Source organism: Schistocerca cancellata, chromosome 1, assembly GCF_023864275.1.
Source record: "Schistocerca cancellata isolate TAMUIC-IGC-003103 chromosome 1, iqSchCanc2.1, whole genome shotgun sequence".
In the NCBI taxonomy this organism is placed as follows: Eukaryota; Metazoa; Arthropoda; class Insecta; order Orthoptera; family Acrididae; genus Schistocerca; species Schistocerca cancellata.
Genome location: NC_064626.1, coordinates 798,578,311 through 798,592,602, shown reverse-complemented (window position 1 = coordinate 798,592,602; position 14,292 = coordinate 798,578,311). Strand labels below are relative to the sequence as shown.

Here is a 14,292-nt window from a genome sequence, read left to right as displayed (position 1 = left end):
TCATGCTTTTCTCTCGGTTGCAAAGAGAACTGAGTCAAGTGTTAAAAGAGAAGTAACAGTTTAATGGAGGAATATTTCTTTGTCACTGAAAACACTATATAACAATAAAAAAGCAGTATTTTAAATTCTGTCATACCCGGGAGTGACAAGGCTAAGAAGCTCGATGTTGGCGAGACTGCGGCTAGCGCGAAATTCGAACAGTGGGCCAACAAGCGGCTGCGCGCGCCGGTATCCATGACATCAGCAACAGTTGCGTGCCGTGACGCGAAGCGCTTACGTCACCCTCTATTTTGGCGCGCTGACTGCAGCCGGTGCGGTGTTTGTTATTGGCGCCGTCTTGCTCTGCCCCACGCGGCTTGCTTCGCTCTGTCCCTGTCTACGTCCCCCCCCTGAGACTGGACCGGCCTTGGCGCCCTATCCCGCCACCACTACCGCCGTCCCGAGGCCTGCACTTAACTGCGTGTGCGACGCTTCAGTCGGTCAACCGCAGGCGGACACTTCGGCAAGAAACACTGCGTCTTGTTAGCGTTGTATCCAACCAGGGAACTTTACCAACACAACACCAGGTGAGTCCAGTTGTTTGACACAACGAAGTGCCCCGAGTGTGTAACAATACGTATTGTTTACTTTCTTAACGTTGACATGTGAGCACTGTGTATGCGCTGATACTTCATAGTGCAGGTACTTAACGCCGTAGTTAGGGACCAATGAAGAAACTGCTACAAGAAACTTCGCGTAAATTTTGTAAATTATCTCGCATACAGTGTGCAACATCATGCAATAAATTAACTGCGGGCATTAATGTACTTATTACTGTAAAAACATTTATTTTGTCTATTGGCATGTATTACTTAGTCGCACGGACAACTGTTTCGACTACGCCAAACAACAGCACTTTTCTGTCTTTTGAGTTAGAATATGAGTACGCTCACTGTTAACTTGTATAAAAATTTAAACGCGAAAGGTGTAGGTGGCAACGAAATAAGACAGTGAACTTAAACCCGCGGTGTAGCAAACAAAACTGATGACTGGATGCGGTAACACACTTGTTTCAGAAGAGTGTTTTTAAATATTTTGGAAGGGTGAATTTACGTATTTGTGAGGATGTTGTTAGTTGCACTTGGTGTTACTATTAGAGTGACCCAATCGCTTTTCCTGCGTACATTAGTGTGCAAAACAGTCCCGTTCTCCAAAGAACTAATTTATGTTCTTGGCTCGTGTTTCCTGTAAGAGAAAAGACTGCTGTGTGATCTACATTGTTGCTCCATCGGTTCCCTGCCAATCGTAACACTAGGGACAAGGCGCAGGACGGCGTAGTCATCGCGAAACAGTATTTCGAATTGTTGACCAAACCAACTGAAGTGCACAAATATGAGACATGGTATCTATAGTCTGACTCAAAAACCTGTAAATCACTTGCCCGCCTTCACACAAGTAGCTCCGTGTCGCGAATGACCTCGTCCATCTTCTCAACGTAAACATAAACAAGTTGAACTGTATGTTTACACCGCATATCGGAAAGCAAAAAAGTTTTACTTCTAGATCTGGTCTCCGTAAGCTCCGATATAGCTGTGGCTGAGTTTAGCACCCATATTCTACTCTTCAGAAAGAACTGTGTACGCGTTATTATTAGTTAATTTTTCTCCTATTTTATAGACATGGTCGTAACGGAAAATACATGTTGGAGGGGGAATTTATTTATTTACTCTTTTCGAACGTTCTTGGAATTTTAAGATTACCGGTATCTTTTCGTGTAGAATCTCTTATTGGTGTTCGTTATACTTAACACCTCGTGTTCATAAACAGTTCTGTGACGACTCGCACTTCATTCATTTTTCTGCATTAAATTTTGTATTGAAGTAGCTCAATACTTAACGCAGTGAATTCACATTCACGAAATTTCAAATCCTGAATTGCCCATCCAAATTTAAATTTTGGTGTCTTCCCTAAATTCCTTTTTGAATACCGGTACTCATTCTTAAGAGACCATGGCAGATTTTCTCTCCTCTTGTCCAGCTCGGTGTAACCTATTGCGTATATGCATAGTATGTATCGAGAAAGTAGATGAATATTGGTGAGGTACGACGGTGACGGATTGTGAATAAATTCGGATTGGTTAGGTTCCCAGACTAACAAAACTGAAGAGTTGCTCGGACGAGATATTTTTTTGTAGCACTCTTCTTCCTCCAAACAATATAATCAATTTGGATTCTTCCAACAAATCTGTATGATATTTGCCTTCATCACAAATGTATTTGTGGTTATTGCACCATAATGCTTTTGTACGACCGTGGATATAGAAAAGGTAGGCATATTACAGTTCTCAATATCGAAGATGTATAAATGTTTCGATTTAATATCGTGCCAGTTGGCTATCTGCACTTGTGAAACATCGTCACTTTCAGAAATGAATTGCCATATACTACAGTAATAGATGGCCATCCTGTCTATAAGCCATCATATCAGTCTTCCAACTGTAATTTAAACCTGCAAGATGTGTATTTATCTATTTACCCCGAACTGCCATCCCTGAGGTCTCATTTTGCATCGTAACTTTAATTCAACGCTTGTGGTTGCCCTGTGTTGATATATAAATTGAGGGGCATAGTGTTTTTATTATGCGATTCGTGATGGCAAACCGGTAGCGAGACATTCATGCATCACGTCACGGCCGCTCTGGATGTGTGTGTCCAGTGAAACAGGAATAGGCCATGGCCAAACACCAAATGACTGTCTGTCACGCAAACGAGTACCGCTGGGGCTCCCTCGGGAGTCCGCCGCTGCATTGCGTCACTGCGGCATGTTTCTCCACTTTCGGCCGAAAACTGACGCGAAGGCTTTAATTCAGCCTACCCAGGGGCCACTCTGTAAACTACTTCTTCAAGAACTGAGAGTTCGTAAATTAGCCTGTTATTAACATGAAGTCCATCGAAGATTCTTTGAAAGGCAAAAAGAAAGATCACGCTGAAGGCTCAATCCACAATGCTGCCGTAGCAAATTGTATTCACGGGCGGCCGCCGGTATTTTGCCAAGCGGGAGCAGGAGTCCAAAATTGTCATTAATTGATTTAGCGAGATTACTAGTTTGTCATGAGCCCAAGAGCTATATTTGATAGGTGCACCAAAACTTATTTTATCTCAAAAGGCTGATGTGCATTTGTGATGTATAAACAATAACGGTACGCCATCAATAAGTACAAAGTACATTTTTAATGTTATTAATATGAATAGGGATGTCGTCTTTATGATTCATCAATTTTAAATTATATCCTCTTATCCTTTAAACCAGAGAATCCAATCAGGTACAAAATGAAGCTAGAAAATAATTACAAAGATATTTATTCATACCTCCTTAATGTGAGATAGAAAAACAAATCAGACCAACTGCTCAAATGCTTTTGGATACCAACAAAAATAACTAGCAGCAGATACACATCAAAGTAGAGAAACAGAAAATAAACTTTAAGTCTTATCCAACTTTAAAGCCCTCTACAGCCCTTTGCTTGCTTACAGAACTTCATATGTGAGCAACTGACTAGGTTTATTGCAATTTCTTCCTGTCATACTTTTTGTTTAAGGATATTGCAGAAGGGTGACAGTCACAAATACTGCTACCATGTTTAAGTTGTCAGGAATCTACACATCAGGGTGTTGTGTCAGACCCATTTTGGAGCTTGATAAGAGTGTTAAAACGAAGCGCCAGAAAAGAGACTGAGGGCACTATTTAGGCACTGTTCTGTAAAGATTCGCAAGCACCTTGACTGTGGAACAGCGCCAAAACTAACACACCAAGGAATCAACATGGTTTCTCATGAACAGCTTTACACACAAAAGAGAGAAAAAAATGCAAAATTAGCTGCTAAAGAAACAGTATTTTACACTGGCCTTGGCAGTGTTCAATATACTGTTGCTAGAATCTCAGTCAGTCATTGCTAGATATTAGTGAGAATTCTGTAATGAATACAAATCATGGATAAAGTTTTCAGGGGTGGGCAAGGCCCCCTGTTGCCACAGGTGTGCAGATGTGAGAAATGCTATCTGCATCCATAAATCTTTGGTCCAAATCTGTGGATGTTCTAAGTTCTGAGTTGTGGCAGGGATAGAATTTTTTGTTTCCATAACACCATACTTAGCAATTTGCCATGAAATAATGGCTGTAGGTATTTTGGTGCCCAGTCACATCAAATTTTAACCAATTTCTTTCTGCATCTAAGAATGGCGTAAAACATTTGTGTTCCCAATTTATGTTTAAGGCCTTTTGCTGAGAACAAATTTCATACTCAGTTTTTAATAAGGGACTGATTGACCTTGTAATTTACACCATAGCCACATTTATAATATAGCCTGCCAGTGCTGAGAAATCTTAGCCAATTAAATCATTCAGTCGCAATGACTGAAACAAATTTTGTGAAATTTTCCGCACATCCTTTCTTCAACATTTCAAAGTTACATGAAGACATTGTACAAGTTATCACATGTTGAATATTATTAAATGTTAATCACATAGATCATGATATGTATGTTCATCACCATGTTAAATCATCTCAATATCCTACACTTCTTATTGTAACAAGCATTGCTTCATTTAATTTCATTCATTGATTTCAGTTAACACTATTTGACAAAAATATTATAATGTTAACACTGCTCTTTAACACTTACCCACAAAGTAATCATTAATGAGGATATACACAAAGTAACTGACTGTACAGACATCTAGCTAACAGAAAGTTTTCTCATCACAATAAATTTATAGTTGCTACAGTCAGAAGTGTTAACATGGTCTACTGAAATGTTTTAAGCCACAGTAGTGCATTGAAAGTCTCATTCTGGAGGCAGATGTCATGTTGGCATTTCTTGATAGGGTTCTAAGTAGACTTGGTATACCAAGTAAAGAAGTCTTTTACTTTATCAGTTTTTAGATACTGCTTCTCTCTGTAACATGTTTTGAGTGAAAAAGATACAGTACATAATAGGTGCAGCTTACTATGATATGGTCTGCATAATAAGGAAGCCAGACAAAACCCAGAGGAGGGCTATGATAGTAAAATCTGAATAATTTTCTGGAACAAGTAAGCTTTCAAAACTGTTGGTGAACTAAAGAGAAAGTAGGCTGACAGAACTGGTAAACACTATTTTCGTATGTAAATTGTGCTGTAATGTTACTGACTGTAAATGTAGATTTGACTGATGCCCATGTAACAGCTTGACATGCAGTGCACTGGTCTGTAACGCAGGAGAAAGAATCCAGGCAAGGATCAGCTGTGGATGATACAGTAATTGCGCAAAACATTAATTATCATTGACAAGGTACATTAACTATTTTCAGTGTGTTTTGTACAAGTAAGTTAAGAGTTGTATCCCATTTTTATCTCAGACATACATAAAACAAATGAAAACTATCAAAATATGAATAGCCAAAACAGATTATCCAATTCATAGATAGCACACGTGGCTTCCCTTCCTATATTGGCTCCTAGCCTTAGGGCAACTGATTACAGAATTAGATTAAATAGGGTGGAGAAAAATTGTCACAATTTTAACTCTGGATAGCTGATGCCAGTAAGAACCAAAATTACTAATGTTGTGTTGGTTGACAGTGCACCATTTTTAAACTATGGAAACTTGGCATCACATGCTCCGCTTGGCCTTAGGATTTATCATTTGAAGAACAAAGACATATGGTTTTTGTGTATGGCCTAGCTGATGGTAATGTGCATGCAGCATGACAGTTGTATGAGGAATGATACCCAGTAAGAAGCCGCCCACACCCGCAAACATTTACAGCAATTCACTGGCAACTTGGCGAAACAGGCTTGTTAGTGGGATATCATGGTATATTGCATCGTGTTCTGTCACCTTCTAGATTCACAGTATTGCGTTGATACCCCAAATTAGTAGTGTGTGCTTTGATTGATTGTTTACATAGTATCAGTCTGTCACTAGGCCATACAAAGTCTCAGATTATATTGTTGTGTTCGATCAGATATTGAACTGTACTGTCCGCCAAATTTTCAGAGAAGTTTAGTTAATTATGTGACCCATTTGGTCATTAGATGTACACTTGATTTAAAGTGTGCAAAAGTTGGTCCTGGCCTGGACCAGAATAAGCTTATCATACAGTTAGACTGTCATGAAAACTGATAGATAAATTAAAGAATTTAGGGTTTAGCAAAATGTGTTTTTCTTGTATGTGCTATTGCTGTTCTGTGTGACTTTAAATCTTGGCTCCATATAATAGTTCATAAGTTTCAAATTTTTGTAGTGAGAAAAGAAGTGCCTTGCATGTGGCCTTTGGACTCACTGATTATCAGTTGTAGCTGCTATTGTTTCTAGAGGGAAGCTAAATTTTGTTATTTCTTACAGCTATGCCTAAAGTAAAATCTGAGAAAAGAAACAGCCCCTCAAAGAGCCCACTGGAAGGGGAAAAGAAATCAGGATGGGGCAGTGGTGGTCAGCTATTTGGCTCAGAGACAAATGAAAACACGTTTCAAGGAGCAGGCTTTAAGGACAAAGACAAGGCACTGGAGACATTAAAGCTACTTGATGGTCGTGACATCTCGTATCAGTTCCAGATAATAAATTCCATGTATCATCGAGCAAAGGTAAATTAAAAATGGGATACACCAGATTTTCTTAACTTTTTATGTTCTTTTAGACTTACAAATTATTGAACTTGTCAGAACAGAAATTGTCAGTGTAACTTGCTGTTCCTACTTGCATTTATATTTCTCTCTCTGCTCTTATCAAAATCTGTTTTGCACAATTCTTAATGTCTTATATGTTGTTCCCCCTCAAAAAAGGTCCGCCATTCTAGTACATCACTACCTAAAACTGCTATCTTAGTCCTGTTACCTCTTTTCTCATGCATGAGTTTTGATGTGCTATCTTGCTGTGAAGTTATTTTACACATTCATTCACTGCTTTAAGCAAAGATACATTTTAAATTGTCAAGTCAGTGCACTTTAAAGTTATTCTCAAAACCATTATTTAGACCATAACATAACGCAATGTGTAACTTCAGCTTACTGCATATATTTCTTCTTGCACAGGTTATTCTAAAACGTACAAAAGATGAGGAAAAAGTTCACAATCTTACAGAAGCAATTGAAGTTTTTGAGAATTGGATTAATGATTACAAAGCACACAATAGATCAAGAGAGAACTTCAGCTACCTTCCACTGGAAACTGTTGATGCCTATAAACCATTAGCACAACGTTATGGTGTTTTTGTGGAAGGTGAAAAGTCATTCCTTCACGTGTACAAAGAAGCAGAAGGCGATCACAAAAAACTAAGACAACTGAAGGTATTCTACTTTTCATAATCATTGAAGTCATACAGTATGTAACATGAGATGCTAAAAGCATAAGTAGCTGCTGATAGCTTGACTGTAAAGGACTTTAAAATAATATATAATAAATTAAGTTAAGCCACTGTATTTGTTTTAAATACCTGACAGGTAAATAAAACCACATGTCATTAGTAAACACTGAGAGAAAATTTTTTGGCAGTTCAATATCCATACATCCAAATTTGCTAAACTTGCACCTTGAATGCATTTATCTGCTTCAAAATATTGCGCTAACAGAATGAAGAATGGACTCTTAAATCACTTTGTATATCAACAGGTATCTGAGTTTAGGTTCTGCACTGAAAACACTGTGATGCAATATTTGTTCATTTAGTTTCTGTGTTGATGATTCAGATGTTAGAATTAAGACACCTCCCTTTCAAGCTACATAGCTGTTTTAGTTCATTTCTCCACACAGATATTCAGAACTATCTCATTAGTAGTCACTTTCATCATTTTTAGTGCAGTAAACACCATCAATGAAGGCAACTTTAGTGCTAAAGGCTGAAGAGTTTCACAAACAGTTTTGTATTTGTCATCTTGTGGCTCACAAAGTAAAATAAAGTTTGAATATTGAGTATTCAGTCAGACATCAGAATACATAAGCCAGACACTTCTGCTTGCTTTGTTTCTATGAAAGAAAGGTAGAAATCAGCCTAATGAAATGAAATAACTGTTCAAGCTTTAAATATTTGTGCATAAGCTTCAATTTTTATGTTGATGATAACATGCAATATACTAATGAATTTTTCTCTGGTAGGTTGACAAAGATGATGAAAATAGCATTACCTGGGACATACACCGCAACAAGAATCTGAAGGAAATTTCAACACGCATAAAGACTGAACATCTTCCTTTATTTGAGACTGATATAGAGTACAGAGGACTGCCAAGCAAAGAACATGTTGAAATGATTCAATGGGGTTATAGTCCTGAGGTCACCAAAATTAAAAAGCTGATACCACAAATAGCAGAGAAGCTGAATGGAGCAACAAAAGAAAACATGGTTATTGATAGTAATGGTGACAGCAACAGCAACAGCAGCAATGGCAGCAGTGTCAATGAAGACAGTTGTAAAAGTGCTGAGAAACCAAAAGAGGAAATAAGTACAAATGGTGAAGTTGCTGCAGAAGCATAACAACAAAATACAGATTCTGATGCAGTGTGGAAGTCAGAGGAAATGTAAATTCTACTTTTGTCTTATTTCATATCAATATGTTATATGGTATGAATTTAATTTTTGTATATTTTTAAGTTGTTCACTCACCCATCAACTGATATCAAATACCATGAATGTGAACTGTTGAAGAAAAATTTGTGCCAGTGGAAAGAATGTGTGTGTATTAGAATATATTAATATTTATTTAAGTAGCAGTTGTGTGTTTGTATCTTGCACATTTCTTCAAAATTTTGTACATACAGCAAATGCAATGGTGTTAGCTATTTTTTGTATATACTGTTAGAAAATAGCATTCCCCATTTAGAATACTGAAGTTAGTCCAATATTTAGAAACATTCTCATGTTATACTAGTTTCTCAATGTATATAACACAGTAATTAAAAATATATATAAACATATGAAAAGTCAACACTGTGGATATTGTTTTAAAATTTTGTAGATTTTCTTTAAATATATTTCGAAATGTACTTATATATAGCTCGGTTTTGAGAAAACATTATGGCATTGTTAAACCACATACATAGTCAATAAATAATTTAATAACTATATATGAAATATTGAGTCCTGGTCACAAATATATACTTCGAAGTAATTAGTACTTGCTCTTTGTAAGCCTTGATGTTCACTCATTATCCTGCAGAATACAGCCTTTTTAAAATTATTGCCAAACCTTTTAATGTATTCATAAAATTCCAGCTTGTTTTGGCCATGGATAACTTTTTTTTACTTGCCTTTTGGTATGAGATCTGGAGATGAATGCACAGAACATACCTGTAATACAAATATGCCAAACCTGGTGAAAGTGAACTGTGAGCTTCTCATGAGCTTTGTCAACTAGCTGTGTTACATCTTCTGTTAGTCTTTATTCCCAACTTCCTAAAATATATCATTCAAAAACTTAATCTACTTCACTCGGACAAAAATCAATGCTAATTGAAAGCATTGAGGTTGCTCTGAGGTACGTAGTGAGAGGTTTTTTAATGTAAGGCTTTATTAGTTTAAAGTACCTTATTATGGAGATAATCAGTGTTTGACATATATATTCTCTGAGCTTAGATAGTTAATAGAGAAAAATAACTACTTATACTTTATCACAGTGATCTAGGAAACTACTGGGCCTTTAGTCCCATAAATACACAAATATGAAACAAAAAAAAAAAAAAAAAAAAAAAAAAAAGGAAAATTTTTTCACTGGATGTACACTTTGTTAGATAGATGAAATGTATTTAAAATGTTTATTCATGGTGATACTATCACAGAAGTTGGTGTAGGGGTGGAGTGTGTGAGAAGTTAACAGAAAAAGTAGCTTTTATAAATTTCCTGTATAGAGAAGAGACACTATGTGTTACCAGTTATATTATATAGCTGGTCTTAATTTGCCACTGCTACCTCAAGTAAACAGAAAGATATTTACAAATGGAAAATCTTTAATCTACACATTCCAAGAATGAAGCCTACTTTAATATAGTGCTCATATCAATTTTTTGTCCCAGAGTTTATAAATTAAAAAAAAAAAGTTTAGGGCTAATGGCTACTAAATTTTGTTTAATTCTTCTTTGGAATTCATGAGGATCTCATATTTGTTTTAATTTTTGTGGGCAGTTTAGTAGTTAACATATCTTGGCATCAATATAGGGACTTCTGCTGTACATTTTAGACAAGGACACTCAGTCTATATGAAAATTATTTTTGTGTGCTATGTGTATCACAGTTAGTTATAAGCACTATTAAATGTATGTTGATGGAAAAAAATTACAGAGCTGTCATTGAGGCCTCTAAACTTTGGTTAATCATTACAAAATATACGTACCAGCTGCTTTTGCAGAAAAATTACTTTTATCTCTTGCAGTTGTTCTATAAGGGAATAAAATAGCAATATACATACTTTACTCACATTTTTGTCTCCATAAGGGAACAAAATAGCAATATACATAATTTACTCACGTTTTTGTCTCCAGGGCACAACAAAGATAAAGATATATGTTTAGCATTCAAAACTACTTAAAGTGAGTTAGACTTTACCAATTTTGAAATGATGGGACTTTACAGTTTCTTTTAATACATTTGTACAATTAATAAACATTTTTAGGAGTTTCCAGACAGTATTACTTATTTTGAATTTCATAGCATTGGTCTTTGGAAAATTTAGAGGGTGTTTTTCATCCTAGTGCCTGGTATATTGTATGTTTGATTACACTAGTCATCAGGAAACATAATTATTTGAAATAGTTCTAACATTTGTAATATGATACTATAAAATATTGGTTATGACCTGTAGATTAAAACTGAAGAAACTGCAAAAAGGTGGGAATTTAAGGAGATGGGACCTGGATAAACTGAAAGAACCAGAGGTTGTACAGAGTTTCAGGGAGAGCATAAGGGAACAATTGACAGGAATGGGGGAAAGAAATACAGTAGAAGAAGAATGGGTAGCTTTGAGGCATGAAGTAGTGAAGGCAGCAGAGGATCAAGTAGGTAAAAAGATGAGGGCTAGTAGAAATCCTTGGGTAACAGAAGAAATATTGAATTTAATTGATGAAAGGAGAAAATATAAAAATGCAGTAAGTGAAGCAGGCAAAAAGGAATACAAACGTCTCAAAAATGAGATCGACAGGAAGTGCAAAATGGCTAAGCAGGGATGGCTAGAGGACAAATGTAAGGATGTAGAGGCTTATCTCACTAGGGGTAAGATAGATACTGCCTACAGGAAAATTAAAGAGACCTTTGGAGATAAGAGAACCACTTGTATGAACATCAAGAGCTCAGATGGAAACCCAGTTCTAAGCAAAGAAGGGAAAGCAGAAAGGTGGAAGGAGTATATAGAGGGTCTATACAAGGGTGATGAACTTGAGGACAATATTATGGAAATGGAAGAGGATGTAGATGAAGACGAAATGGGAGATACGATACTGCGTGAAGAGTTTGACAGAGCACTGAAAGACCTGAGTCGAAACAAGGCCCCTGGAGTAGACAACATTCCATTGGAACTACTGACGGGCTTGGGAGAGCCAGTCCTGACAAAACTCTACCATCTGGTGAGCAAGATGTATGAAACAGGCGAAATACCCTCAGACTTCAAGAAGAATATAATAATTCCAATCCCAAAGAAAGCAGGTGTTGACAGATGTGAAAATTACCGAACAATCAGTTTAATAAGCCACAGCTGCAAAATACTAACACGAATTCTTTACAGACGAATGGAAAAACTGGTAGAAGCCGTACTCGGGGGAGATCAATTTGGATTCCGTAGAAATGTTGGAACACGTGAGACAGTACTAAACTTACGACTTATCTTAGAAGAAAGATTAAGGAAAGGCAAACCTACGTTTCTAGCATTTGTAGACTTAGAGAAAGCTTTTGACAATGTTGACTGGAATACTCTCTTTCAAATTCTAAAGGTGACAGGGGTAAAATACAGGGAGCGAAAGGCTATTTACAATTTGTACAGAAACCAGATGGCAGTTATAAGAGTCGAGGGACATGAAAGGGAAGCAGTGGTTAAGAAGGGAGTAAGACAGGGTTGTAGCCTCTCCCCGATGTTATTCAATCTGTATATTGAGCAAGCAGTAAAGGAAACAAAAGAAAAATTCGGAGTAGGTATTAAAATCCATGGAGAAGAAATAAAAACGTTGAGGTTCGCCGATGACATTGTAATTCTGTCAGAGACAGCAAAGGACTTGGAAGAGCAGTTGAATGGAATGGATGGTGTCTTGAAGGGAGGATATAAGATGAACATCAACAAAAGCAAAACGAGGATAATGGAATGTAGTCGAATTAAGTCGGGTGATGCTGAGGGTATTAGATTAGGAAATGAGACACTTAAAGTAGTAAAGGAGTTTTGCTATTTGGGGAGCAAAATAACTGATGATGGTCGAAGTAGAGAGGATATAAAATGTAGACTGGCAATGGCAAGGAAAGCGTTTCTGAAGAAGAGAAATTTGTTAACATCGAGTATAGATTTAAGTGTCAGGAAGTCATTTCTGAAAGTATTTGTATGGAGTGTAGCCATGTATGGAAGTGCAACATGGACAGTAAATAGTTTGGACAAGAAGAGAATAGAAGCTTTCGAAATGTGGTGCTACAGAAGAATGTTGAAGATTAGATGGGTAGATCACATAACTAATGAGGAAGTATTGAATAGTATTGGGGAGAAGAGAAGTTTGTGGCACAACTTGACCAGAAGAAGGGATCGGTTGGTAGGACATGTTCTGAGGCATCAAGGGATAACCAATTTAGTATTGGAGGGCAGCGTGGAGGGTAAAAATCATAGGGGGAGACCAAGAGATGAATACACTAAGCAGATTCAGAAGGATGTAGGTTGCAGTAGGTACTGGGAGATGAAGAAGCTTGCACAGGATAGAGTAGCATGGAGAGCTGCATCAAACCAGTCTCAGGACTGAAGACCATAACAACAACAACAACAACAACTATAAAATTCCAAGTGGAATGTAGAGAAATGGAATAAGTAAAGATAACCATCACCACTGGAGTGTTGCATGGCATATAGATATACAAACCAGATTGTGAACATAAACAAGAACTTGAACAGTATCCTTTTATCACTCAAGGCCTTTGTTATATTCTGAGTGTTTATCTTCACTCAGCCCGTTGTCACATGATGTCTTCTGTAGGTAACTTATAAACACTTTGAACAAAATATGCAAAGTATTAAACTTAAAGCCCTGTCATTCTTAATTTCATCATTTTAACTTCATTTATTAATGTTTGAGGGGGTTATTAATATTAATGTAGCTGTTTTCTGATGGTCTGTAATGCCATTTTGTTATGATCATAGACAAAGGCCTTCATATGACCACATAAAACACAAATGGAGCAACTTCTCTTGTTTCGTTTTTGTTGGTTTATCTGCAGTTAGAATATTTTACCTACCAGCATAATATACAGTGCAATAAAGCTCCCTAATATGTTAAACTTAGAGTGCTGGACCAGGAGTCAAAATGGGTACTTGTCCTTCATAGATGTTGAAGACACTACCAATTGAGCTGTTAAAGGATGCCTTGCAAGCTGACCCTAACTCCAATCAGTTAATACTTTTTTTTCTTGCTTATATAAACTCCAGCTCAGTGAATTATTGAATGATTGTAAGCTGTGCATGATGCAGGTAGTAAAAACTTTGTCCAAGTATGGCAAGAGTTACTGCAGGTTGAGTCCCAGCTCAACAATCAGTTTTAATCCACCAGGAACTTTCTTTTGTGTGTTTCGAATGGTCCCCTATAAAGTCATCTTTACAAAAAAGGAAACTGAGCAGTTGTTAACAAGATACTATTTGAAAAAAGGGTCTGCATTATGCCACATATTCAAAAGTGTTTTTACGTATCATTTGCATTACAAATGGAACAAATATGCCCAGTTAGTTAGCAGAAGTAGACATTAATGGTCTCACACTAAATGAGACATCCTGTGTAAAATTCCTTGAGATGCAGTTGGATAAAAGTTTAAAATAATCAACACATTGATAAACTGAACAAGGAGCTCAGTTCAATATGTTTTGCCATTAGAAGCATATGTCATTGTGTTGATCTCCTTGTTTTTGCTCCTGATGTCTTTTGAAATCATCATCTGTGGCAGCAAATAAAGTGTCAGCAGAAGTGAGCACTTAAGAAGATTATTTTGTCATTCAGAAATGTTTTTGTAGGTCTTGGAATTGTTATTCACACTTTCCAGTTGATTATCTCATTAATGCTTTTTGCTGCTAACAATAAAAATCACCTTTAGGGTAGGCTAATTGTAATTTATGTAA

At 36.8% G+C, this 14,292-nt stretch overlaps 1 protein-coding gene across 1 annotated transcript; it reads left to right on the top strand.

Annotated features, from left to right (window-relative positions):
* The first annotated feature begins 407 nt into the window (after positions 1-407).
* Positions 408-9,192, top strand: LOC126187818 (uncharacterized). Its single transcript, XM_049929109.1, has 4 exons — positions 408-566; positions 6,366-6,604; positions 7,052-7,306; positions 8,112-9,192. Exons 2-4 carry the CDS (start codon positions 6,368-6,370, stop codon positions 8,487-8,489), a joined length of 870 nt encoding a protein of 289 aa, XP_049785066.1. The 5' UTR covers positions 408-566; positions 6,366-6,367; the 3' UTR covers positions 8,490-9,192.
* The last annotated feature ends 5,100 nt before the right edge of the window (positions 9,193-14,292 follow it).

Excerpts from the sequence above, each read along its gene's own strand:
- LOC126187818 (XM_049929109.1), top strand. The coding sequence starts at position 6,368 with ATGCCTAAAGTAAAATCTGAGAAAAGAAACAGCCCCTCAAAGAGCCCA. Across the intron at positions 6,605-7,051 it reads CCATGTATCATCGAGCAAAG|GTTATTCTAAAACGTACAAA; the intron begins GTAAATTAAAAA and ends CTTCTTGCACAG. Across the intron at positions 7,307-8,111 it reads AAAAACTAAGACAACTGAAG|GTTGACAAAGATGATGAAAA; the intron begins GTATTCTACTTT and ends TTTCTCTGGTAG.